Here is a 24,984-nt window from a genome sequence, read left to right as displayed (position 1 = left end):
GCTAAGCTAGTACTGGCCGATACATTTGCAAACAAAGTGACAGAGGCTATAAACAGCTTTGTCAAAATACTTCAATACTGTAATAATAAAATGAAAATCATATGGTTTAGTTAACCAAACCTGTTATTTTGGTACTCACCAGAAACAATAATGACAATAATGAAAGCTCAGTGTCATCAGTCGGTTTGTTCTCATAAAACTGACAAATATGATGAGAGTCATGTGACCTAAGACTTTAAATATGACATGTCAATTGCGTTGCTAGGCAACAGCTTGGGTCCAAGTTTTCTTCCTGTCAGTTGATCTCTCTCACATATACGTTATCCACGTCTGAATCTGAAATGGTCGACATACTGTATATTGTATGTGACATAACAACCAGACTGAAATCCGGATGCCTTGTTTAAAGGCAAAGTTTCTGAATACGGGCTGTGTGTATTTCTCCGTGTATTGAGCATTTTGAGCATTTTACAGTACTTGTAGCACTCAGACCTGCTTTATGTTAAAGAAATGTGAAAATCGTGGACAGGGGACCTTTAACCCTGACAGATCTATCTATATATATTGGTGGAAAGCAATGGTTTTTCAATAAGCTCTGTTACAATTAAGAATATAACATTGGAGCAGGAACAATAGAGACAATGTAATAAATTTGAGAAGTTGTGATTTACTAAGTACAAAAAATGGATTTCTCTCTTGATACAATTCAATTTTAGAAGACAATAAGTCTAGTGATTAGATATACTAAATCAAATGGCTTAATATTTTTTAAGAATGACGCCATCACAATCCTGTATTAGTCAATTTCCTAATTTTTATTAATTATGTCAGGTTTCTCAAAGGCAATGTGTCGCAATGTCACCCAACAAGGGGAGGTGTACTAAAAGCAGTATAATAAAACAAATAAAACTAATAATGAATCAGTGCTTTAAAATCAAAATGTACAGTAGAACAGGTGGAGTCAGTCTAGTTTTCCTGGTCGATGAACTGCAGGTGGTTGGGGGCAGCAGGGCACAGCAGGCCGGGGGTTTTGGCCTTGACATCAGCGGTGAGCAGAGACATGCAAATGCGGAACCTTTGAATGAGCTGCACAGGAGGAGAAGACACAGAAGTCAGTCAGAGTACATGACTCATTGCCTGCGAGTACATTTACATGTGTTTCTCTTGAAGCCAAATATCTTTAGTAGCACCGCTGGGAACGTGTACACTTCCTCTGGCCATTGAGGTTGATGGTTTCATAAATATGCAAAGATTTTCAAAGACTAGAATAGTTAAAGAATGTCCATTTTCCATGAAATGACTCAACAAAACGCTGACGTCTTGTTTCAATTTGTGTTTAAGCTTGCAAACTTCTCAAAAGCCCGATGTAAAAAAAGGCAGGATAGACCTTTAATTAGTATTTACACTGGTTATTCAGTATTATAAAGTACATGTTTTCATCAGTGATTTGTGTAGTCGACAATGAAGCCCTGAAGATCTGATCGAGGAACTTGCTTGAGTCGTCTCTGGATCTGGCTTTTATATATATATATATATATATATATATATATATATATATATATATATATATATATATATATATATATATATATATTAGTCGTTAGTGGTAATTGGACATTGGAACAGTCCATGTTATTTGTTTGTGATGATTAAAATATCCTACACAACTATAATATCTAAAATATCAACATTACCAACAACTTGATGAGAAGTTTGTTTATTGCTGTTATTTGCATGTAGTTCTCCTTTCTGAGGCAAGACACACCGCCATGTCGACATCTTGTGGCCATTTGACCTAAAAACACACCAGGTTGCGAGTCAGCGCTGTGGGTGTGCATCCTACAGTCACTCTGCTGATCTGGTGAATTTAAGTGTATGTTATGTATTTATAATAACTTTGCAGGTCAATACTGTCCTACTCTGGATTACCAACCAGGCAAAGTGGGCACAGCTCTGGGACGCCAAACAATCAGGGCTCAGAATGCTCCAGCTTCAATATGGCTGTTAGATTACTTGCAAATTTGTTTGGATACACAAAAATCAAGCATAAACTGAAATAAACAATAAAAGTAATGCATATCATTCCTTTTTACACAGAGCATATTCCTGAATACATTTGTATTTGGCCCCATAACTACAAACAAAACAAAACCAGCCATGTATTGCAGCATAACTGTTGGCTTTTTTTTATCAATGAAGCTGCCAAGCTTAGTCCAATATGAGCTCTGGGTTGGTACTTATATGCAACAAGTAACATACATAATGCACAGAGAGTGCCCATTATGTATGTTTGCTAAATCCTGATAAATTATTTCCTGATTCATTAAATGTTTGTTTACTTTCAGGTCATTTAATTTGATCAATGTAGCGGATCGTGTTGTACAGCATTATGTTTCTTGGTTTCTTGTCAGCAGCGACCCCTGCTGGACGTGTTACGAAACGGTTTTGACGTTTGTTCCGTTGACGTGGACGCACCAACCGGAAGTGAGTTTTCATTTTGGTTACGTGGAAGTAGATTCTCTTATGATCAAGTCTGAGAGCAGTCGTTGCCCTCAACCGTCTGCTTCACACCGACATAATGATTAAAAAGTTCGACAAGAAGGACGAGGAGTCCGGTAAGATTGGATAGCTCTTATTTTTAAAAATTGACAGCTTTGAAAAAATTGAAATAATGTCTGGAATGACAAGATAATGGACGCTTTGGAAGCTAGTTAGCTGACTAGCTAAAGTTACGTTAATACCTGTTCGTTAATCGTTGGTTGCAGGCTAATTTATATTTATTTAACTGGTTATGCAGGTCAACTATAACCCGGTTTACAATTGCATGTTAGTTGGTTACCGGACGTGTTTTATGTCACGGTGATACCTGCTAACACCTTATTCAAGCGAAGCTCAGCGTTAGCATTGCAAGCTAACCAGCTGGATGTTGTGATGTTCGTTGTGATGCTCGTTTTGCTCGATATAAGACGAGTCCTCTCCGAACAGGAGCTTAAAGTTCAGATGGATGAATCGTGTTGCAGTGGTGTTTTTATTTAGATGAGATCTGCTTTCAAGTTTAGCCTACATGTGTTTTAGTTATTGAGCTATCGGTATTAAATACACGTATCGTGAGCTGGTATCAACGTCTTTTTCTGAGTGTTGATTTTGAATATCATTCAGTAAAGTAACACGAGGGTTTAAGCATTATCTTCACAGACGTCTCACTACTGTTTTGACATTTAGGAAGTGGGTCGAACCCTTTCCAGCATCTGGAGAAGAGTGCTGTGCTGCAGGAGGTAAAGTCTGCACTTGATATATTGTTTTAAAACATGCTCTGCACATATAGAAGACAACAAGTGTCAGCCAAATAAACAATGTCCTAACCACTGACATGACGTGTTACTTGTTCACAGGCGCGTATCTTCAATGAGACCCCTATCAACCCAAGACGATGCCTCCACATTCTCACCAAGATCATCTACCTCCTCAACCAGGTACAACGTCGTTTGACAACATATTTGAAGTAGCTTCTTAATGACATGATGGTGTCCGTCCACCATTCTTAAGTCCCCATCACTCACATGTCTTTGTTTATTAAGGGAGAGCATTTTGGGACCACAGAGGCCACGGAGGCCTTCTTTGCGATGACCAGGCTCTTTCAGTCCAATGATGTGAGTTGATGGTTTAGATACTTTTTAGCTTAGGTCGCATATCATCTGTATGTGCAATCAAATTTAACTACAGTAAGTTTATACTCTTTCTTTTTCACTCAGCAAACCCTGAGAAGGATGTGTTACCTGACCATCAAAGAGATGGCCAACATCTCTGAGGATGTTATTATTGTCACTAGCAGGTTTGTACCATGAAGTTAAATCGCTTTGACTATGCAACAACTGAAATCTCTCTCATATATATATATATACATACATACATTGTATATATAACATGTAGATGTCTCTCATGACATTTCACTGTTTCAAGAACAACTTTTTGTAAATGTGGTTTTGTAACTGTTTAGATTTCTTAAACAAGTCTCTAACTCCTTGTGTGGTATTTAACAGCTTGACCAAAGACATGACCGGGAAGGAAGATGTTTACCGAGGACCTGCTATCAGAGCCCTCTGCAGGATTACAGATGTGAGTGCCCCTTTACCTTATTTTCTTCTTTGTCCGGTCTCCCCAGCTCTTCTTCCCTCAACTTGTCATCTCATGCAAGAAAGAAAATATCCTGAGTGTATTATTTAATTATAATTATTTGTTTGTTATGTTGTCCTTGTCTTTTCCACAGACAACAATGCTGCAGGCCATTGAGCGCTACATGAAACAGGCTATTGTTGACAAGGTGCCCAGTGTCTCCAGCTCAGCCCTTGTCTCCTCACTGGTACATTTTCTTTCACATAGCAGTATAAAAACTAATTAAAAACTCTTACTATATTATGCTGGAAAAAAGTCATACACAAGGCACAGTATAGTATTTTAAAAACTAATCATGTAATATTTTGAAAAGTTAATATTATAATATTTCCAAAACATAAAAAATTGCCATGAAAGAGTGATGTTTAGTAAACCTTCTTACTGGATCTGGATTACCGATTTTTCCTGTGTACTTGATATAAAGTTGTGTGATTGTATATCATATCATATTTGGTGGCTAATTCTTTCTCTTTGCATGTTCAGCACATGGTGAAGATGAGCTACGATGTGGTGAAGCGTTGGGTGAATGAGGCCCAAGAGGCGGCTTCCAGTGACAACATCATGGTCCAGGTGGGTAAGATAGACATGCATAAGGACATCTGAAATCATGGTATTTTGAATCATCTATTGTGATTGTGTAGAGGGAAAAGAATTCCGTTAGTTCAGAATACACTGAAGTGTTTAAAACCTTGAGGAGTTAAATTTCATTACTGTTTCTTGTGTGTGTCCTGTATTCCAGTACCATGCACTGGGCCTGTTGTATCACCTCAGGAAGAACGACCGTCTTGCTGTCACCAAGATGCTCAACAAGTTCACCAAGTCTGGTCTCAAGTCTCCCTTTGCTTACTGCATGCTCATCAGGATCGCCAGCAAACTGCTGGACGAGACGGAGGGAGGGTGAGTAGGCCTCCTGATGCTCAAGTAGAAACGTGCAAGGACATCTGGGTACTTGCATTGTAGAGCCGATTCCCCACTGATGAATTTTCTGTTGTTGTCTAATCACTTAACACAGGGACTTAATACGTGCACACTGGTGTTTTTTTTACAGCGTTGTTTCCTGTCTTTATGTTTTCAGTCACGACAGCCCCTTGTTCGACTTCATTGAGAGCTGCCTGAGGAACAAGAACGAGATGGTGGTGTATGAGGCGGCCTCTGCCATTGTCCATATGCCCAACTGTACGGCTCGGGAGCTGGCCCCTGCTGTGTCTGGTCAGTAGGTTACTCTCTCCTCGTTACATAATATTTTTATTTCTAACTGTTTCGTTGACTGAGAATAGAAGGGTGTGTTGGTGAGTCTCATTGTGACTGTATTTGTCTTCCTGCAGTGCTGCAGCTCTTCTGCAGCTCTCCCAAAGCAGCCTTGAGATACGCTGCAGTCAGGACCCTCAACAAGGTACAGCTTCACTCTCCATCCCTCCTGCACATGTTTTTTTTTTTATCATGGTCATATATCACTTTAATTAGTCAAAAGTCATATCACTCAGAAATTGCATAAGTATTAAGGAAGTATAAAAGTAGTTGTAGGTCCTTTTTTACTTCTGAGGTAGTTACATAAGGCATGGTTGAAAGTCATTATTATTATTATTCATCTGTCTTAACACAGAACTGTACGATTTTAAAAAAACAGACAATTACAATGAATTAACCACTCTGACATTTCTTTTGTCTCCACTAGGTGGCCATGAAGCATCCATCAGCCGTGACTGCATGCAACTTGGACCTGGAAAACCTGATCACTGACTCCAACCGCAGCATCGCCACACTGGCCATCACCACTCTGCTCAAGACCGGCAGTGAGAGCAGCGTGGACCGACTCATGAAACAGATCTCCTCGTTTGTCTCCGAGATCTCTGACGAGTTCAAGGTCAGACACTGAACCAGGCCGCACTTAAAGTTGAGAGTGTTCTTGTCCTGCGTCTGGATGTTGTATTAGCTTTGTAACGCAATACTTGTTGAAAGGTTGAGACTGTGTCATGATGAGGTGTTTTTTGTTGTTGTTTTTTTCACCAAGGATTCCAGATGTTGTGACCTTAAAATATTAATTTCCAATATGAGATTCACTGCTTCCGTTCCCTTTTTAATCCTGTTATTTTTGCTCTATTTTCTGTGTCCTAAATCTGTTGCTGGTGCTTGTTTATTCCAGGTGGTGGTGGTGCAGGCCATCAGCGCTCTGTGCCAGAAGTATCCCAGGAAGCACAGCGTCATGATGAACTTCTTGTCCAACATGCTCAGAGATGATGTAAGTGGATCATTAACAGACCACCGACCTTCACACTTTGGTCTTGGGAGCCTTTTTTATTAGTGATATCCTTATCCATAAAGACAAAGTATGTAATCACAGTTGGTCTTTTGGGAGCTTTCATGCTTTTCTATATGTTTTACAAAATATTTAGTATTCAATCGACTTAAATCTGTTTTATAAGTGCCGACATGTGAGAAGAAGGAAACCCAATAGACGAGACGTGTTTTATAACAACAGATGAAAAGGTGTTGAGTCACAAAGTTTATGGTCTTATAAATAAGACTAAAATCTGAAAATATGTCCACCATCCTACCGTGTGGAATAGAAGGGTTCAGTCCAAAGCTTGCGTGTGGGTGAAGGCTATATGTAGCATGTTTACTATTAGTCATTTGAGGCCTATGGTGAATGGTGCAGTTGTGTTTAGGACTCGCAGTGACACACGTCTCCTGTCCTGCAGGGTGGTTTTGAGTACAAACGGGCCATTGTGGACTGCATCATCAGCATCATTGAGGAGAACCCAGAGAGCAAAGAGACTGGCTTGGCCCACCTGTGCGAGTTCATCGAGGACTGCGAGCACACGGTGCTAGCCACAAAGATCCTGCACCTACTGGGCAAGGAGGGCCCCCGCACCCCCCAGCCCTCCAAGTACATCCGCTTCATCTTCAACCGAGTGGTGCTGGAGAGCGAGGCTGTTCGTGCAGGTGAGACAAAGCAGGGTACCGTGTGAGCCTCGATATGTCCCGCAGAGTTGACTCCAGGGGCTGACTTCTAATGTCCAAGGCAGCACATTTGAGACATCTTGTTTATTAATATTCACATTATTTTCATGGCATTTTATAACCAGTTGAAACGTTTGTTTCTTCTTCCACCCTCAGCCGCAGTCAGCGCTTTGGCTAAATTCGGAGCTCAGAATGATGATCTGCTGCCGAGCGTCCTTGTTCTCATGCAGAGGTACTCATTTACTTTCACTTGTTTTTGTGTGACTCTGTACCCTGACATTTCATCTTGCAATATAAAACGTACAAAGGAAATATTGGTCAAATTATTGGTGATAGACACCTTAAATAGTCTGACTTTAACACATGTGCTTGTTCTCACAGGTGCATGATGGACAGTGATGATGAAGTGCGGGACAGAGCTACTTTCTACATGAACGTGCTGCAGCAGAAGCAGAAGGCTCTGAATGCTGCCTATATCTTCAACGGTACACACACACATACACAGTTAGAAAGGTCTAACTGTGTATGTGGTTCATAGGGCTGCTGGTCAAAATGTACAAACCATGCATACTAAGAAAGTAGCTCGCAGGGCAAACGCTCTGCAGGTAATGTCAGAAATGTTAATGTTAGCATCTCCTCTTTTGTCTGTTGTTCTCAGGTTTGTCTGTTTCTATCCCGGGACTGGAGAAGTCCCTCCACCAGTACACTTTGGAGCCCACAGAGAAACCTTTCGACATGAAGAGTGTTCCTCTGGCCACCACTCCTATCACAGACCACAAATCAGGTACAACTACATAGCTATTGACTAATCTGCACACGGTTTTATAATCCACTTAGAAACTAATATAGGCAGAAATCTGATTTATTAATGTGTTGTTGGTTTTTTTCCAGATATCACCCCTGTTTCCAGTAGCAAACTGCCAGATAAGTTGACCCCATCACGCCAGGACATTTATCAGGGTAAAATTGTGAACTATCTGTCCGTCCTCCGATTAAAGATGATGCCGTTGGACACTGATGCTCACCTTCATACTCGATGTAACTGAATAGAATTACAGTCTTGTCTGTCCTCTTTGTTTTAATCGGTCTCTACGTTTCGTCCATTTTACAGAACAACTGGCAGCCATCCCAGACTTCCAGGGTCTCGGGCCGCTCTTCAAGTCCTCTGAGCAGGTGCAGTTGACGGAAGCTGAGACGGAATACGTTGTGCGCTGCGTCAAACACACCTTCGCCGGGCACATGGTGTTCCAGTTCGACTGCACAAACACCCTGAATGACCAGCTCCTGCAGAAGGTACCGGCTGAGATGTGTCATGGTCATTTAACTTTTTTTTGGGGAGATCCAGTTAGATATTTTTCAGATATTCTGTAATCTCTTTATTTGGTCTATTGATTAGTTCTTGCTGCGAATAAAACTCAACAGTCGACGCAATATTTGTAATTGTTACAGGATTTCAGACGGTAGTTGTACTAAAACATGGCGGTGTTTGTCTCAGGTCGTAGTGCAGATGGAGCCATCGGAGTCCTACGAGGTGGTGACCTACATCCCAGCTTCCAGCCTCCCCTACAGTCAGCCTGGTTCCTGCTACACTCTGGTCCGCCTGCCTGAAGACGACCCCACCGCTGGTAGGAGCACTGGGATGGCATTGGGCTAGTGGGAGCAGTGACAGATTGTCAAAGAAACTGATACTATGACTTTTTTTGACTTACAAGTTTCACAATAATATAAATCAATACTGAAAAAAGTATTGACTTATTATAAGAAGTATTAAGAAAATTGTGTCTAGATGTGTCCTTTCTGTCTCCAGTGTCTTGTACGTTTAGTTGTACTATGAAGTACTTGGTCAAAGACTGCGACCCCAACACAGGAGAGCCGGACGATGACGGTTATGATGATGAATATGTGGTACGTAATCAAAGCACATGCACAAACTTTAAAAACAAGGACAATGAGCGTTATTTTGTGCATTTTCATCAATGTAAATGATCTTATTCCTTTGTTTCTTTTTTCGACTGCTCTCCTCGTCCGTCCATCTCTCGCTCGTCCTTCTTGTCGTCCTCTGCCCTGCTCTTTAGCTGGAGGATCTGGAGGTGACGGTTGCAGACCACATCCAGAAGGTTTTGAAAGCGAACTTTGGAGCAGCGTGGGAGGAAGTAGGAGATGAGTTTGAGAAGGAAGAGACTTTTGCCCTGGCGTCTGTACGAACTCTAGACGGTAAGTCAGAAATTAAGGCTGAAATTTCAGCGTTCACTTATAGTTCACACTGTGGACTTGGGCGTTAAGTTAATTACATTTTGTTTTGTGACTCATCTGTGGTCTTCTTGTACAGAGGCGGTGGGTAACATCATCAGCTTCCTGGGAATGCAGCCATGCGAGCGCTCCGACAAAGTCCCCGAAAACAAGAACTCACATGTCCTCTTCCTCGCTGGTGGGTGCTGGCTGTCAGGATGGTCTTTTTTATGTTTCAAGTTGCTCTATTAGATCAAGTTGTCATGCAACTTAAATAGGGTTTGGACATTGAATGACATAACAACAAGTAGCAGATTGAATTTTGATTCAAGTGAATTTAACAATACAGAAATAAGAATGATCATTAACCTTTAGAAATTGTGCACAAATCAGTTAAAAAAAAAAAAAATTCCTTTGATCTAGAAACCCTTTCTATAAAACAATCTAAAGTTTATATAAATTGACGTGCCAGGTGAATCACGGTTCTGGTGTGATTTGATTGGCTTCTGACAGCGCTCCCTCCCCCCCTCCTCAGGTGTGTTCCGGGGAGGTCATGACATGTTGGTTCGTGCTCGCCTGGCATTGGCTGACGGAGTCACCATGCAGGTGACGGTCCGCAGTGGGGAAGAGACGGTGGTTGACGTGATCCTGGCCTCGGTGGGCTAAAGACCTTTCATCTTTGCACGACAAACTTACTACTTCTTTTACACAGCTCTAAAAGTCAAATGTATAATGATATTGTGTTATATTGTGCTGTCATGGACAGCAACGTAAATGTTTTATTACTTTTAGAAAAGTGTTTCTTCACTCTTTCTTCATGCTGTCTGCTGGTCCTCCATGTTTTCTTCTGTCAAATCTTCAATAAATTCTGACTGTTAAAGTACATCAAGTTTCACTCAGATTTATTTTACAAAACTAGTTTTATTTAAAGAAAGGTTGATATTTAGGATTTTCAATGACATCAGGAGAAATGTAGAAAATCATTCAGAAAGAATTCGCTCAATGCAGCTGTGCAAGACAAATGGAGGGAACCAAAGTGATGTCCCACAGATATGTTCAATAATTGCACACGCCAAAATAACTTTCAGTATAATGCTGAGAGATGATCCCATTAACACTGTCGTCATCAGATTAGTCATTCATTTGCATTAAGTAGAATTAATCATGTTTCTAGCTCACATTGGATGTCTTCCATATGTTAATTGACAATTAAAGAATCGACGCTCATCACTTGTGATTAAATCTCAAACTGATGCATAAGCTGCAGCATCATCAGGAAAGGTCTCTGCATCACATGTGACCTTATCACTTTGAATAAGTTGCAAAAGTACCAAACGGCGTGTTAAGAGTGAATTATTTCCAGAACATGGGGCGATGATTTGGTAACCTCTCAGAAAGAGTGAATAAAATTTAAATATGCATTGAGGAAGCCGGTGGGATCTTCCAGCTGAGGATAGTGACTGATGTGTTCATCCAAAATGGTGATCGTCGACCTCTGGACCAGCTGCCTGCAGGAACGAGATACAGGTGTAAGATAAACGAGATTACTGCAAACAAAAGCCCTGCTGACTTTGACAAGATGGAAGTTCAGCGTGTGAAGCGGTTCAGTACCGATTCCTAACGTCCCGCTGCAGAGTGGTTTATGATGCCGACCATGAATCACAACATAGGTTCAAGTCAGTCTGGGGACCTTTGTTGTATGTTATTTTTGAATTTTCTGTTATCTCTCTACTACGATGCCAGGATACAAACTATTTTTTATATAAACTTGCATAATTATTTTCATTAAACTACAATATTTTATGTCTAGTTTTATTATCTAGTGGAAATGTTGTTGGCGCATAAAGATTTTGAGTTCAAATCCGATCCGCCACTCACTTGTAAAGACGGATGAACTGAGGATGAGGGTTGACGGGGTCCAGAGGTCCGTAGATCATGTGCACTGAAAGGCAAAGAGGGGCGTGAGAGGGTCATAGAGGAGAAGATGGAGGGAGGAACACTGAGAAATGGAGTGTTTTTTTGAAAATGGAGGATTATAGAAAAGACAAATTCTGAATATGAGGCCTAAAGTTAAATAACATATATTTCTGTCTAGACAGTTTTTGGTGCAGAAATAATTTCACACACACACACACACACACACACACACACACACACACACACACACACACACACACACACACACACACACACACACACACACACACACACACACACACACACACACACACACACACACACACACACACACACACACACACACACACACACACACACACACACACACACACACACACACACACACACACACACACACACACACACACACACACACACACACACACACACACACACACACACACACACACACACACACACACACACACACACACTGCTGGGTTAATACACCTCCAGGGAGTGTTCACAAAGGAAATAAAACCCTCTGGGTCATTAACAGACGTAATGTCATGACGACACTGAACTCACGTGGGATGATGGTGGAAGTGAGGGTGCCCACCCATCGCTCTCTGTGTTTGGATCTCTGGTTGATGTACTGCAGAATACTGAGAGAGAGACGAAGACAACATTAGTGAATAAAGATGAAGAGCAACAAAGATAATTAAGGCCATTTGAATACAAAGTGCACACACACGTGCACACCTGTCCAACACTAAGTTGCCATCATTGTAGCGTAAACCTGTCCACATGTCCCAGAACTCAGCGTCTGTGGGCTGCGTGTACGGACCGAAAACATGTCCAATCCTACCAGTCAACAGGAAACAAAACAATATCAACAACAAATATATTCATGCACTTAAATACTGGTACAAACATACATTTCAATCTCCCTATTTGAAACAAAACTCTGGTTCTCTTACCCTCTTTGGAAGAGCTTATAGTTGGTGAGACGCATAAGAACTGGAGCCAGAATACTAGAGTCCTTCAGAAGCTTTTGGAGGCAAAACAAAGGATTCGGTGAGAACTTTGACAGCCAATCAACCAAATGTAACCCGTTTTTAAAATATAACATTATAAAATCCCACATGAGCTGAAGAAAACAACGGTGACTCACCGTCTGTAGCAAACGTGGGTAATTTGTTTCTGGGAATACACCTGTTGGAAATAAAAGAGTTAGCACTGACCTGCCATCTACAACATGACCCAAAGACAACAGGCGGCACTGTACCTCCATTGGAAAGACACAGGCTGTTGATGATCAGGTGACCTGTGCGGTTTTGGTCACTTCTGTTTTGGAGGAAAAGAAAAAACACAACAGAAAAGAGGAGTAGTTAGCAATGTATCATTTATACTCTGTTTTTTTTTACATTGTGTATATATATACACATATGTATTAACACACACACACACACACACACACACACACCGGTAGAGCAACTCCAGGGCCACAGTGTCTCCATAGTCATGAGACACCAGATTCACTCGCTGGTTGCTCAGACCCAAGTGAGCCACCAGGGCCTCGACCACACTGGCCTGCTCGAAGATGGAGTACTTGTGGGGTCGCTGGGATGGTCACGCACAGGAGAAGAAAAAAAAGGAGTTGAGGGTAAGAGGAGTAACAGAGCATCATGTAGGAAGTATAAGAAAACAAATAAATATAAACCAAAGACAAAATGTACTAACTGGCTTGTCACTGAAGCCAAAACCCAGGAAGTCCAGTGCAATGACTCGATGGAAGCGCTGAGTGAGTGGCTCCCAGATCTGCATGGACAACAGAAGAACGTGGTTACATGAAGACGTTTTATTTATTTTTTTAAAAAGGTGCTTAGGTGCGTTTACTCGCTACTGAGCGTGTGCAGTGGGTACCTTGTTCCAGTCAAAGCTGGAGGTAGGGAAGCCATGGAGCAGAATGATGACATCAGAGCTTCCCAACGCTCCAAATGAATCTATACCAGAAAAAAAGGAATTATAACAAAGATTATTTATAGTCGAGTCTTTAAAAAAAAAGTCACATTTAACACTTTTTAGTCAACAAATCAATGTCATAATTTGAATAACTTTATTCTTAGAATACTTTTAAAAACTAAGTTTAGAAAGTGCAATAAAACAACAGAGAACTGCACTTCAGTTGTGACAATATCACAATTTGACTGTCTGAGTCGATTTCACTATAATCTGTACTTCTGTCTTGTTGTTGCACTCCCTGTTTGACTGTTTGTATGAATGTTGTCCTGATGTCATGTCCTCCACGTCAAGACGCAGGACACACATGTTTGGTCAGGTGAGCAATTGACACAGAGATCAGATTGTCAAATCTGAAGTTAACTGTACTCATGTGACATCATTTTGGCACAAACGGAACCCCATACACTTGAACATCTCCATGACAACTAGGCACACTGTATCTGCTGATGAAGATACTGTCATAGACTCTTGATAACCCAATGGATGTAATGGTGCAGTACTAATGTGCAAGGAGGCCACATAAACCTCCCCTCCTACCTCTGTAGAAGATTTCCCTGTCTCGGAAGTGAAACAGCTCCCCGGCAGTGTGCCACTTCTGCAGGGAAGGTGACAGATGAGGGGGAGGGATGTGAAGGTAGACGGCCACCAACGGGATGCAGATCAAGCCCACATGAACCCACCACTCTCTCATCTTGAGCTCAGCGGTGGGGGGGGAGTCTCATTCCTGCCTCTGTGAGATGGAGTCACGAGCGACCACAAAAGACAAAGACAAATCTAACGCGCATGACTGAGCTCACGGTCACCCAATTAGGGATTCAACGCGACAGTAAATCAGCTTAAAAACTAAGCAATTTAAGGAGAAAATAGAATAAACGAGAGCCATGCACAGCTCTGATACTCCACCACACGTGTTCTACTGCAGGTTATGTAGAAGACACTGTAGAAGACTGCAGGACTTACAGAAATGTTGCGACTTTGTGGTTAGCAGACCTTCGCCCAGTGTGTCGGGTCCATTACAGCAGAAGTAATGCATGCAGAGCGGAAAGGAACCACAGTTTGCAACAAGGAGGAAGAGCACGGACGTCTTATTCTGTTGCAACTTCCGGGTGCCCCCCCACCCCCCGTTTATCAAATTTGAATAAAGACGTCGAGTTAAATACTGCCAAGTGAGAAATCCTAGCGGCGAACCGTGTTGAGGTCGTTTTAAAACCGTTAAGAAATCAAGACTGAGCGACTCACCTCAACAATACACAATCTTTGTTTAAAGAGCTAAAATATGAGTCCACTGCCCTCTGCTGGTGTGGGTGTGAAACGACATGTAGTGTTGACTTTCTCCTGTACATTTTATCTAGAACTGATATTATGAATAGACTACTTAATTAATTGATCGTCAGAAACAATTTCATAGTCTGTTAATTGTTCAATTAATTATATAGCTGCTTTTATTGTCAATGCAAATCCCTTGGCATGAATTAATTCTGACTTTTTTCGACATACTATACGATGAGCTTGTAATGACTTTATTTAACAGGCTATAGTATACACTATATGTGCACGACTTCTTTTCGACATAATACACTATGACTTTTTAAAAAAACTTTTTTAAACATGCTGTAACTATGAATCTTTCATGATTTTTTGACTTTTTACAACATCCAATACTTTACCATTTAATGCCACCTGCATACATGATTGTCCTTGTGAAAGCTGAGACTACACAGATTCCAACTGCAGCATTAAAAAGAGAAAGAATAAACTTCACTTATACCCATAAGTGAAGTTTGCAGTGTGCATTTGCAGTGTGCCTTCCTCCAGCGTCCAGTGTCCTCTCACTCCCATGTGAAAACACTATGCCTCCATCTAGTGGATGGATCGTGGTACTGCACTCATCCAATGGGTTATGGATTTCTTTGATTGGGATAGAGGTCTCACATAGTATAGACTGTTATATTTTTCTAAACAAAACAAAACCAGTTCTATATTAATGGAATCAGTCCTCTACATATGGTGGCATGCACATACAATTTGTTTTACAGTTACCGGAGAAAAGTTCATTTGGGACAGACTGCTGGCCCTTCTGTGGTTTGGAAACGGGCGAACAGGTCAGTGGGGGTCAAAGTGGGACTGCACTCCATCCTGCAGCACCTCGACCCTGCAGGGACGTACACATTGACTTGTTTGTGTTCTTCAGCCCGGCGCTCAGACACCATCATGACAGACACTCTGCTCTAAACCCACTCAGCTCTCTGTCCCAGCCTCCACCTGTCTGTGGATCACAAACCTCCTGACGGAGGCAGCGGGTGAGGCTGGGGAGAGACCCACAGGTTGTGTGTTCTATCCCCTCTGCTCTTCTCCCTCGGCACCATCACACGTCTGAGCTGCCGAGATGCCCTCTATTCATTTTGGGTATGTCATAGTGGAGCGGGGACCCGCGCCAGAGACCTTATTCACTCTTGAAAAAACATTTTAAGAGATGTGCCGGGGATGTTAAAAAATATATGCATGTTATCACGGTCCATAATTGTACAAAACAAAAATATATGTAAATGCCTTTCAGAAACTGAAATACACATTTCCCCCTCTATGTTGCAGGGGCTAACAGAGGATATATTTAATAGAAGCATGCATTTCCAATGATCTACCTGCTTCACCTCAGACAGAGAGAAACTGGGCCAAACCCACCCTACAAAAGCTGCATTGTGCTATACTCTGCCACCAGCACCAGTAGACACTGCTTCAGTGGGTTATTCAGATAACGTGTTACTATATTTAACAATGGGTTGGCTACTCTGTTACATGGCTATAATCTAATGCTTATATTACGTTTGAAAATTGTGCAGTTAAGCAAAAAAGCAGCTTTCTTGCGTGAAAATCCTCCTTCACGCAAGACCCAGATTTTCTGCAAGATGTTTGCTTGCCTTCACTGCAGAAAGTAAGAGTCCATATGTAAACGTATAACTCCATTCCAATAAACACTGCATGGTAAATGAAAAACATAGCCCTGCAGTTAGGCTAAATACATTTTTTATTTTTAAAAACCATACACATTACTCGACAAGTTTCAAATGTAAATCCAATCACGATATCCATTTAAAATGCTCAAGATAAACAGACATGAAGTACTTTTATTTCCAAATGTTAAAAGATTAAAAAAAAAAAAAAAAAAAATCCATAAAACAGATGGAAAAAAAACATTCATTCCCATTACAGGAAGAAGCTACAGAACAAACTTCTCATATGGATTCTGCTCGCCGTTTCAATTTCTCTTTGTATGCAATAGCTGCTATTTTGTCATCTGTAAAACTAAGTATTTCCCCAGGGGACGTTGTGATTTAACATCTCAAGCTCCTTCCCTTGTCCACTTCAGGTGAAGACGGGCAGCGGGCTGCAGGAAGAACGTGCAGCCCGCTGCCCGCGTCCTCCTGTGTGGCCGACAAGCACCGGCCCAAACATTTAATAAGTGTGGTAATCATATACAAACTAAAGGAGGCTTGTTCTTTCACACCATTTGCACCCTGAGATGAATATTCTAGAACAACACACATTTTAGTGGCCAGAACCCTCCCTGTATAACGTGATTGGTGTCAAATCATCCAAAATTGGTTTAGTACGACGAAAGGTATCATCAGTATTGTCATAAAAATACAAAGGTACACTTTTTTATTATGATTTGTATCAAAATTATTTTTCCCCAAGGAACGCTATGAAATAAAGTACCCTGTGCAGATAGATACCAGTGTATGCCTAGTCTTTATTCTTGAAAAATGCACATGTCCAATTCTTTAGCGTTTCCAGTACATCAGGTGTCAAAAATATTTTACAAACAAATCAAATGCATCAACATTTATCCATGGTGAAAGGAGTCTTATTGACAGGGTTGGGAAAAAACTAGTTTCCTCCAGGTTTTTTATTTTTTTATTTTCTTAAATGTCAACAAACTAGAACTCGGAGGAGTAAAATTAAGTATTCCCTAAGGCATGAACTTAAAAGATTAAATTAAATCTGAAAATAATTCACTTGCTTTTTTTGACCAAGACAATAATTCACTATCTAAATACACAAGGTCTGAAGTTACCGTTCTTTCTTTTTAAATTAAATACTTTTTCTATGCCTGAGTAAACAAATGTCAATATTGTACATTGGCAGGGGTCTAATGTTTTGCTGAGAAACAAAAACAGAAATGAAATGGACCAATTTAAAAAAACAAAAACAACGATGACCAGGGTCCATATTTATCAAGCATCCAGAGAGAGAAACTCTTTCACAACTGGCCAAGTAGGATCAGAATGAGGCTTATTTGGTCCTACGTTCAGCTGTAGGAGTAACAGTGTAATATCTGTGAGGAGTTAAATTAAGGGAAAAAGCATCGCCTAAATGTTATTGGAGCCAAGGCACATTCACGTTCAGTCTATTTCAACTTCTTATTGAAAAATAAATAGGCGCACTGGCTAACTATAGCGTTACTTTGAACTCAAATGGTTGTAATAGAAAAAAGGTGACAAACTTTAAGTCATTTTAGTGTTTTCATGAGCTTTGGCAAAAACTAATTTGAAGCGTTAACATGCATAAATTACTAATACACTCATGAGTGTTCCCTGCATCAAATAATCTCCATCAGCCTCTTTTGAATTTGACTAATAACTACTACAAGACGACATTTTCATTTCACGATACAAAGTGTTGTAAAACCACAAAACTCTACTTCTACTTCCTGCTGAAAGCGACTGTAAGAGGCTTCATCAGGACCGTGTCCAACTCCGAGGTAAGACTTTGTTAAGCTTGATTCTAGGTGTCAGTCTGTGATGCTTGCTAAATACGGGCCCAGATATATTATTAACTCCCTTTAATTAGTGAACCTTTCAACATGTGGAAATCCTTGAACACAACATAATGAATGAAAAGAGAATCCAGAACTCCAGAAGGTTTTTGTGCACATGAAAACTATCGAAGAAATGGAAGAAGTAAATATTTATAGCAATGTTAGTGGACAGAGGCCCTAGTTGTCTTTCCCGTCCCATCTCCTGTGAAAACACCTCCCCTGGTGGACCTCTTTTCTATACAAGCCTTAGTGTTTATCGGTTTGGCTAGAAGGTTCTACATTTATCTACAAATATATAACAATTAAAACTTGCAGGCAAAAATAGTTAAGTTTCAATAGAAACACCCTTTTCTCCTGAAAATACAGCAGTATCTGAAATAATCCTCTCATTCATTTTTTTAAATTTTGTCCCAGTTTTCTGCATCATACATCAGGAAGCTCTTTTGCCTACAAACTGAAAAAAAGTATCTACAAACTTTGTAAACAGACCTGCTTTTTCCAAAAACATAAATAACTCAAAATATTAACAGCCAATGGAGCAGAAATAAGTTTTGAATGAGCAAGGGCCAAAGAGATAAATATACAACACCATTCAGATAAAAGAGAAGCTAAAAGGTTCTTTCATAATTCTTACAGACGATCTTCAAGCCAGGAGGAGGACCTCCCCTTCTCAATTAAAATAATAATAATAATATTAATAGAATAATAAAAACAGGTCACTTTCAATCCGAGTTTAAAATCACCCCTTGTTTACTGAGAAAAACAAAAGTTACCAAGGAGGGAGGGGTGGAGACCGAGTCCTTGTGTTGCAGTGGGGTATGAATAAGAACCAAAAAGAAGAGAAGACCAAAGCATCCACACCCAGCCGTACATTCCTCTGAATGTTTGCTGTTCTTTCAGTCCGGCCCAAGACAAGCTCACTAGACTCCGCTCTCCGTCTCGCCCTCCGTCTCTCTTCTCCAAGTGTTCCTTCGTTTGGTTTGAGTTGAGCTCCTTGGTGGCGGGTAGAAAAGTGGTGGTGGTCTGGGGTCAGATCAAAGGGAGGTCTCCAGGCTGTGTAGGGGGCTCCCCGGGGCCGAGGGGGTTCCTGATTTGGGCCCCTCTGGGAGGAGGTGGTTAATGCTCTCCACAGCATTATTGTTCTGGTTTAGGGAGGGAGAGACGGGCGTGGTGGGGGCGAAGGTGGTGGGCGAGGGTGGCGTGGGCGTGGCGTTGCGGGGGCTGGCGGAGTTGCGCTTGGTGGGAGCGTCGTCCTCTGCGTCGGTGTCATCTATGAGGGGGATATGGGGCTCGGAGTCCTCTATCCGAAATTCAGGGTGGTTCATGAAGTTGTGGATCGATGATCGCGACTCGGGCTTTTCCATCCCCTCATAGAGGGAGACGGAGCTGCGGAATGCATTCACCACCCGGATCTGGAGGGAGGGAGCGAGAAGGGACACGGAGCAGAGTTTTAGTCACATTCAGCAATGACACATGTGCGCTTTGAATGTGAACACCTGCATAACAACAGCGATAACAAAAGAGGTCGCAGGTTTTTATTGGGTCAATAAAAGGTGAGTTTTAGGGGCAAAAATCGGTGACAGGGAAAACTCTCGTGCAGGTGTGCAGTTCACAACGTGTAATACCAAATAACTATGATGTCTAACACAATGTCTGGACTATGTTAACCTCAAAACTATCTGGAAGTTTATCGAAGTATAGCGTGAACAGGAGCAGCTGATATTCTTCAGTTAAATTGATTCAAGTGTAATTTCTGTCTGTGTGTTACTTCATGTTTCTCCAATTCACTTTGTTCTACTCTACCAAATATAGAGAACATCTAAATCTTGACCGTCACCGTATGATGCCACCGTATTTAAACCTAGTTGCGCCATAAAAAGACTACAGGTAGCCGCAGTGTGTGACAGACTGAAAGTTCTTATCGCAGGAAATGGAAAACTTTACCGGTGGAGACAAACCTTATACTTGACTTTGTGCTCTTCGAAAAACTATTCTCAAGGTTCATGTAGTAAATCAGCCAATGTCTTGGGAAGGGTACAAACCAGTGTCAAACCCAATGCAATGTATGTTTCTTTTTTCTTTTGTGAGTACAGTAGTAGTATGTCACAAAACACGTGGTAGAGGCCTGTGTCCGATTAATCAAAATGCAAAACCGAGACAAGAGGAATGCTGCTCTTTAGACAAGAACACATCCAAAGAGAAAAGAAAAAAGGACAGAGGCTGGACACAAGTTTACTTTTGTTGGACATGCTCAGGAAAAAGTGAGGCGAGAAAGACATGACAGGAAGAGACAGAAAGAAAGAGAGACAGAAAGAGAGAGAGACAGAGAGAGAGAGACTGAAACAAGAAAGAAAGACAGAAAGAAAGAAAGAAAGGGATGGTCAGTTACAGCTTATGTTTGTGGAGTAAAAACAAAAAAGCTGTGGCAGCCAAGCATTTCTACAAGCTGGTACACATGTCAAAAACAGCACAAAGATAAAAAACTCACAAACGAGACCAGAGACTTTGAACCCATGCAGAGCGTGGCGCTACCTTGTGTTCAATGGTAGTAAACCTTTGAGTATAGCCCATGACACATTTCACAGAATCTAAAGAAGAATATGTGGGGAGTCAGTGGTATTCATTTTTTTCTGTCAAAACATTGCCAGGTGGACACATTCTGCCAACAAACAATATTCACAGAGAAAAAGACAAAGTTCAGACTCTTATTAAGGGCAACCTGAAAGGAAAAGTTGAGAGTTTAGAAGCGAAGCACCCGTCAGGTCAAAGAGATTTCAAGGCGTCCCACCTGAGAAAGAGACTTAAACATTACTGGAGCATTGCATAATGTTTCAATATGCCAGGGGAAAACAACATTGGATCTGCTGTAAATGTGTCTGGGAAAGTCCCACATGTTTACAATCAAGAGCACAGTCATTTATTCCATTAAGCTCCTTTCATGACATCTGTTAGACATTAAAATCCCCTGCTGGTCAGATGGTCTGCCTGGGAAGATCTGAAAGAGAAAAAGAGTCAACAGCCACACGGTTCTCGTAAGGGCACAGGAGGAAGGCCTTTGGAAATACCATCATCAAATGATCCGTGTCCGCCCTCGACGTAGTGATCTTCTACGCTGAATGGACAACTGGCATGAAGGCTGTCGGACCTTTAAAGAACTATGTGCAGCCAAACACACCAACCGACAGCTGCTCATTTATAGGGTGCTTCTGGAGCCCATCACGTGGCGCCCCTTATCCTCACACACACCCTACCCTCTCTTTCACAACAAACTCCCAGAAACAGCCACAGCTGGAGAAGAAAAGGCCATTATTCCACTGACTGACAAGACATCCACTGACACTCTGATGCATTTTCTCACAGAGGTCCATGTCATAGTTTGTCTTTATCGTTTTGGGCCGTGATCATGGGCATATACTCAAAACATTTACCCGACTAGAGAGCTGCGACACAGACCCATGGGTGCTACAGGGCTACAGAGCAGACTGAGGCAGCTGCAGACAAACCTGGTTACGGTCAAGCCAGAAAATCATTTTTGTCAAATAGATGCACATCATCCCACTCCCTATGAGAGTAAAACCGTTTTCATTTCTGAGACCGAAGCAGAAGCACAACAGAAAACATGATGACACAGAGAAAACACCTCGACACTAGAAGCATCCTGGTTACAGGGTACACATATATACAGCAGTATTATCAAAAGAAATATGGAAGATGTATTTTTTGTGTTTTTTTTAAACAGTAAACAGGAGGGGGGACATTAGAAGTGGCATGAGAGAGTAAAAGTGTCAACGTTAAGTGAGAAGAAGAGTGGAGGAGGAAGATGTTAGAAGAACAGAAGAGATAAAAGTCTCATGCACTAGAGGAGAACACGCACTCACACCCCACAGTGGCAGAAGCGGTGCTGGCGGCAGTGGCAGTAGTGGTAGTAGTAGAAAAGGCTACATGTGTAGGGCTAGAAACATTGGTTACATCGTGCTGTTGTTGGCTGGAGTTGGAGGCCTGCCGCCTTAGAGCCCCCTGAAAGGAAGTTCCACTCTGGAACGCACTCACTACATCCATCTGCAAAGAATCAGACAGCATGAAAGGAGAAAGCCCAGAGGAAATAAAACACAACACAGCCAGAGGAGAGAGAAAAGAGAGAAAGTAATAATAATATTAAAGAAAAGGCACCAGTACGAAAAAATGTCATTCGGAAATTGGATTTAGGCATTACAGTTAAAAGAGAAAGAGGAAAAAGTGATGTTGGGTTTAAAGGCACCGATCGGAGGGAGCTCTTTCACTTTCACTCTTTTCTCTCCAGAATCCTTCCATACTTCCAGCTATAGCCATGCGATTCAGCTGCTCTATTGTCCTTCCCATCCAATCCAATTGCTTTTCATCAGTACCTTCAAACTCGTCGCGTTTTAGTAGATGGATTCAGACCGAGTCAGAAATACTGTCGGCAGAGGAACCTGCTTTAGTTCAGAAAAATTAAAGAAAAGGCTTTTGGTTTTAGGGCACAAGCCATTCTTCAAGAATGAAGAGAGAAAGAACAACACATAGATTTTAAGCTGGAAGAGCAATAGAGTAAGAGGGTTTATGGCTTTTGATTCCCTTGGTGTTTGGGTGTCGTGCTCGGTAGTACGCAAGATCGCCTGTAGATTGTTACCTGAGTCTGGATGCGATTCAGGCCTCGGAACCAGAGGATCTGGCCTCGGCGAAGCTCCCGTTCAGCATGGTCAATCTCCTCATTGTCTTCTAGCTCATCCAGCTCCTCGTCTGGGATCTCCTCTTTCTGGGTGCCGTGGCCTGCCGATTTCAAGAATTTTAAGCGGCTGGTGGGTATCGTAGAGATTACCTGGAAGACATCAGGATTTACGTGAGCAGCACTGACTAATGACTTACGTCACACTCCTCAGAATGGCAAAGTGGCATTTCATAGCGGCAGAACGAGCCAAGTGTTTGGGCAGCCAGTGAGCCTGAAATAAGCTGCCAAAGCTAGATGGGAGTCAGCCAGTTTGATGTCATTTGGTTTGCTCGAAGTCTCCAAGACCCTCCCACAGTGAAGTTACAGACTTACTAGATTAGCAAAGTGTTAGAACTGAGTTACTAAAAGCTGAGGCGCTACAGCCACAGTGGCAATCCTCCAACAAGTTATACACACGTGAACTCAGCACAGCCCTGTTTATTTGTGCGTTGTCAAAATATGCAGCAGACACAATTCTTGATGAATCGACAAGAGGAGTAGGAGTGTGAGCCAACTATAAATACTGTACATCAAACATTTATTATGACTCTGTCCTTGTCAGCAACAGCAGTGAATAATCTCAACCCTCAATCTCTCATTGTCAAGAATTACAAACAGAAAATTATGTTTATAGGGCAAATAAAGTGGAATAATCAAATTCCACATTAGTAAATTCTAAAAGAAACAAACTTTCAATAAAATATGTATATTACATTTGTTCACAAGGAGAAAAAAAAGATCCCATGAATGTAAAAGATACATTGTGAAAAAATAAACAAAAACTAAATCCAAATGTAAGCTTGACTGAAGCTAAGAACTACCATATGAGCCGTTTGAAATTCAAATGTAGGAGTTAACTGTCTCCCCACAGCAACGGAACAGACTGTCTTGTTACACCTGCCACCATTTGTCACCCACTACGCCAACTCCAACACAGGGGGGCAGTGTCATACCATATTTCTTGTCTCCGGCCAACTGAAGGTGAAGCTCAGCTGTATAGTCACATCATACCTGTCCCCATAGTAGAGAGCCAAAGCCTAAGAAAGTGCACCATAGCCACTGGTCTATGGACAGAGCCACGCAGCTGAACGGCTTCCCACCAAACTGCACTATGACGATCTAGAGGAGCAGGAAGAGAGGCGGAATTAATTAGACAACAAACATTTAGATTTAACATTTGCAAGCCGCACGCCTCGTGGGACGGATGATGTGTTTTTCCCATATGAGTCATTCAGCACATTCACACAAACCCTACAAGTTAGCCACAGAGCTCTGCATTCTACTTTACCTGGATAATGAAGGTACCAAAGACAATACTACAGAAGATAAGGTTGTTGAAGATGCCTTCAAAGACATTCCTTTCACCATGGATCTTGCGTGCGTTGATCTCGTTGAAAAGCTGCATCAGTACAAAGGTATTGAAGACAATGGTGTAGTGTTCAGAAGGCGGGGCATGGAGGGGTGTATTTCGGCCGCTGTCTATATCAAAAATCTTCTCTCCTACAGGAACAATCAGAGAGAGAATGTGTTAAAATAAACAGATAAATGTATACAGGAAGTGCACATTAAGTCCACTGGCTCTGTGTACATGAAGAACTGTAGCTTCTTACCCGCAAAGAGCAGAGTAAAGATGATGATTAGCTGGAACACTCCCTGACCCAAAATGTTCTTCATCATGGTGCGAGAGATGAGAGGCTTGTTGCGGCCATATGGCTTCCTTAGCAGCAGGGCTTCTGTAGGGGGCTCTGTGGCAAGAGCTAGTGAAGCAAAGGTGTCCATGATGAGGTTGACCCATAACATCTGCACTGCTTTCAGCGGAGAGTCCTGGAGGCAGAGAGAGAAAGAGAGAGATAAGCACCAAATTAGGTTGAGAAGCGTGGGGGAAAGACTGAGGAATTAAAATAAAAAACAAACATTTCACTGTCCCACAAATCTCAAAACACAATGGAAATTCAGAATATTTATTCAAGATTTGTCAACTGACGTGAACCGAATTGCATGTGGGAATGTGGGATGTGCTTGTCTGCAGTACAACTGTCAGCCATTTGGTTTCTGTACACACATGCAAATGATCAGAAAATGACTTCTGGTTACAAGACAGGATTCTTATGTAAATCAAGACAGTTAGGTCTGAAAAATAAATTGAAAAGTT

At 41.6% G+C, this 24,984-nt stretch overlaps 3 protein-coding genes across 4 annotated transcripts in view; 1 reads left to right on the top strand and 2 right to left on the bottom strand.

Moving 5' to 3' along the window:
* Positions 1–2,462: 2,462 nt before the first annotated feature.
* copg2 (COPI coat complex subunit gamma 2) lies at positions 2,463–10,248 on the top strand. The gene is made up of 24 exons (XM_034526534.1): positions 2,463–2,615; positions 3,223–3,275; positions 3,393–3,473; positions 3,579–3,650; positions 3,753–3,832; positions 4,041–4,116; positions 4,268–4,360; positions 4,657–4,743; positions 4,913–5,070; positions 5,249–5,382; positions 5,499–5,566; positions 5,849–6,037; positions 6,317–6,412; positions 6,873–7,116; positions 7,291–7,366; positions 7,516–7,619; positions 7,793–7,918; positions 8,026–8,094; positions 8,246–8,427; positions 8,630–8,759; positions 8,942–9,039; positions 9,210–9,348; positions 9,464–9,562; positions 9,899–10,248. The coding sequence occupies exons 1-24, from the start codon at positions 2,579–2,581 to the stop codon at positions 10,027–10,029; spliced, it is 2,622 nt and encodes an 873-aa protein (XP_034382425.1). The 5' UTR covers positions 2,463–2,578; the 3' UTR covers positions 10,030–10,248.
* A 24-nt stretch (positions 10,249–10,272) lies between these two features.
* On the bottom strand, positions 10,273–14,526 carry mest. Its single transcript, XM_034526198.1, has 12 exons — positions 14,248–14,526; positions 13,825–14,017; positions 13,189–13,268; positions 13,006–13,083; positions 12,749–12,885; positions 12,551–12,609; positions 12,437–12,477; positions 12,243–12,313; positions 12,025–12,126; positions 11,851–11,927; positions 11,242–11,305; positions 10,273–10,871 (listed from the first exon to the last, which is right to left on the bottom strand). Exons 2-12 carry the CDS (start codon positions 13,976–13,978, stop codon positions 10,754–10,756), a joined length of 981 nt encoding a protein of 326 aa, XP_034382089.1. The 5' UTR covers positions 13,979–14,017; positions 14,248–14,526; the 3' UTR covers positions 10,273–10,753.
* Positions 14,527–17,018: 2,492 nt separating this feature from the next.
* The window catches only part of atp2b1a (ATPase plasma membrane Ca2+ transporting 1a), a 35,340-nt gene continuing 27,374 nt past the window's right edge, over positions 17,019–24,984 (bottom strand). The window contains exons 17-22 of one of the 2 annotated variants that reach the window (XM_034525740.1): positions 24,443–24,656; positions 24,121–24,332; positions 23,844–23,951; positions 22,755–22,943; positions 22,076–22,165; positions 17,019–19,518 (exon numbers count right to left, since the gene is read on the bottom strand). In XM_034525740.1, coding sequence (XP_034381631.1) covers positions 19,141–19,518; positions 22,076–22,165; positions 22,755–22,943; positions 23,844–23,951; positions 24,121–24,332; positions 24,443–24,656 — 1,191 coding nt within the window. In that variant the 3' untranslated portion in view covers positions 17,019–19,140. The remainder of the gene's footprint in view (positions 19,519–22,075; positions 22,166–22,754; positions 22,944–23,843; positions 23,952–24,120; positions 24,333–24,442; positions 24,657–24,984) is intronic. The other variant, XM_034525741.1, reaches the window with a different exon arrangement.

This window comes from Cyclopterus lumpus, chromosome 23 (genome assembly GCF_009769545.1).
Source record: "Cyclopterus lumpus isolate fCycLum1 chromosome 23, fCycLum1.pri, whole genome shotgun sequence".
Lineage (NCBI taxonomy): Eukaryota > Metazoa > Chordata > Actinopteri > Perciformes > Cyclopteridae > Cyclopterus > Cyclopterus lumpus.
The sequence above is the reverse complement of the archived record's forward strand: the minus strand, read 5'-3'. Positions and strand labels throughout refer to the sequence as shown.

Excerpts from the sequence above, each read along its gene's own strand:
- copg2 (XM_034526534.1), top strand. The coding sequence starts at position 2,579 with ATGATTAAAAAGTTCGACAAGAAGGACGAGGAGTCCG. Across the intron at positions 7,117-7,290 it reads GAGCGAGGCTGTTCGTGCAG|CCGCAGTCAGCGCTTTGGCT; the intron begins GTGAGACAAAGC and ends TTCCACCCTCAG. Across the intron at positions 8,095-8,245 it reads ACGCCAGGACATTTATCAGG|AACAACTGGCAGCCATCCCA; the intron begins GTAAAATTGTGA and ends TCCATTTTACAG.
- mest (XM_034526198.1), bottom strand. The coding sequence starts at position 13,978 with ATGAGAGAGTGGTGGGTTCATGTGGGCTTGATCTGCATCCCGTTGGTG. Across the intron at positions 13,269-13,824 it reads CAGGGAAATCTTCTACAGAG|ATTCATTTGGAGCGTTGGGA; the intron begins GTAGGAGGGGAG and ends TTTCTGGTATAG. Across the intron at positions 12,610-12,748 it reads GCCCTGGAGTTGCTCTACCG|AAGTGACCAAAACCGCACAG; the intron begins GTGTGTGTGTGT and ends CCTCCAAAACAG.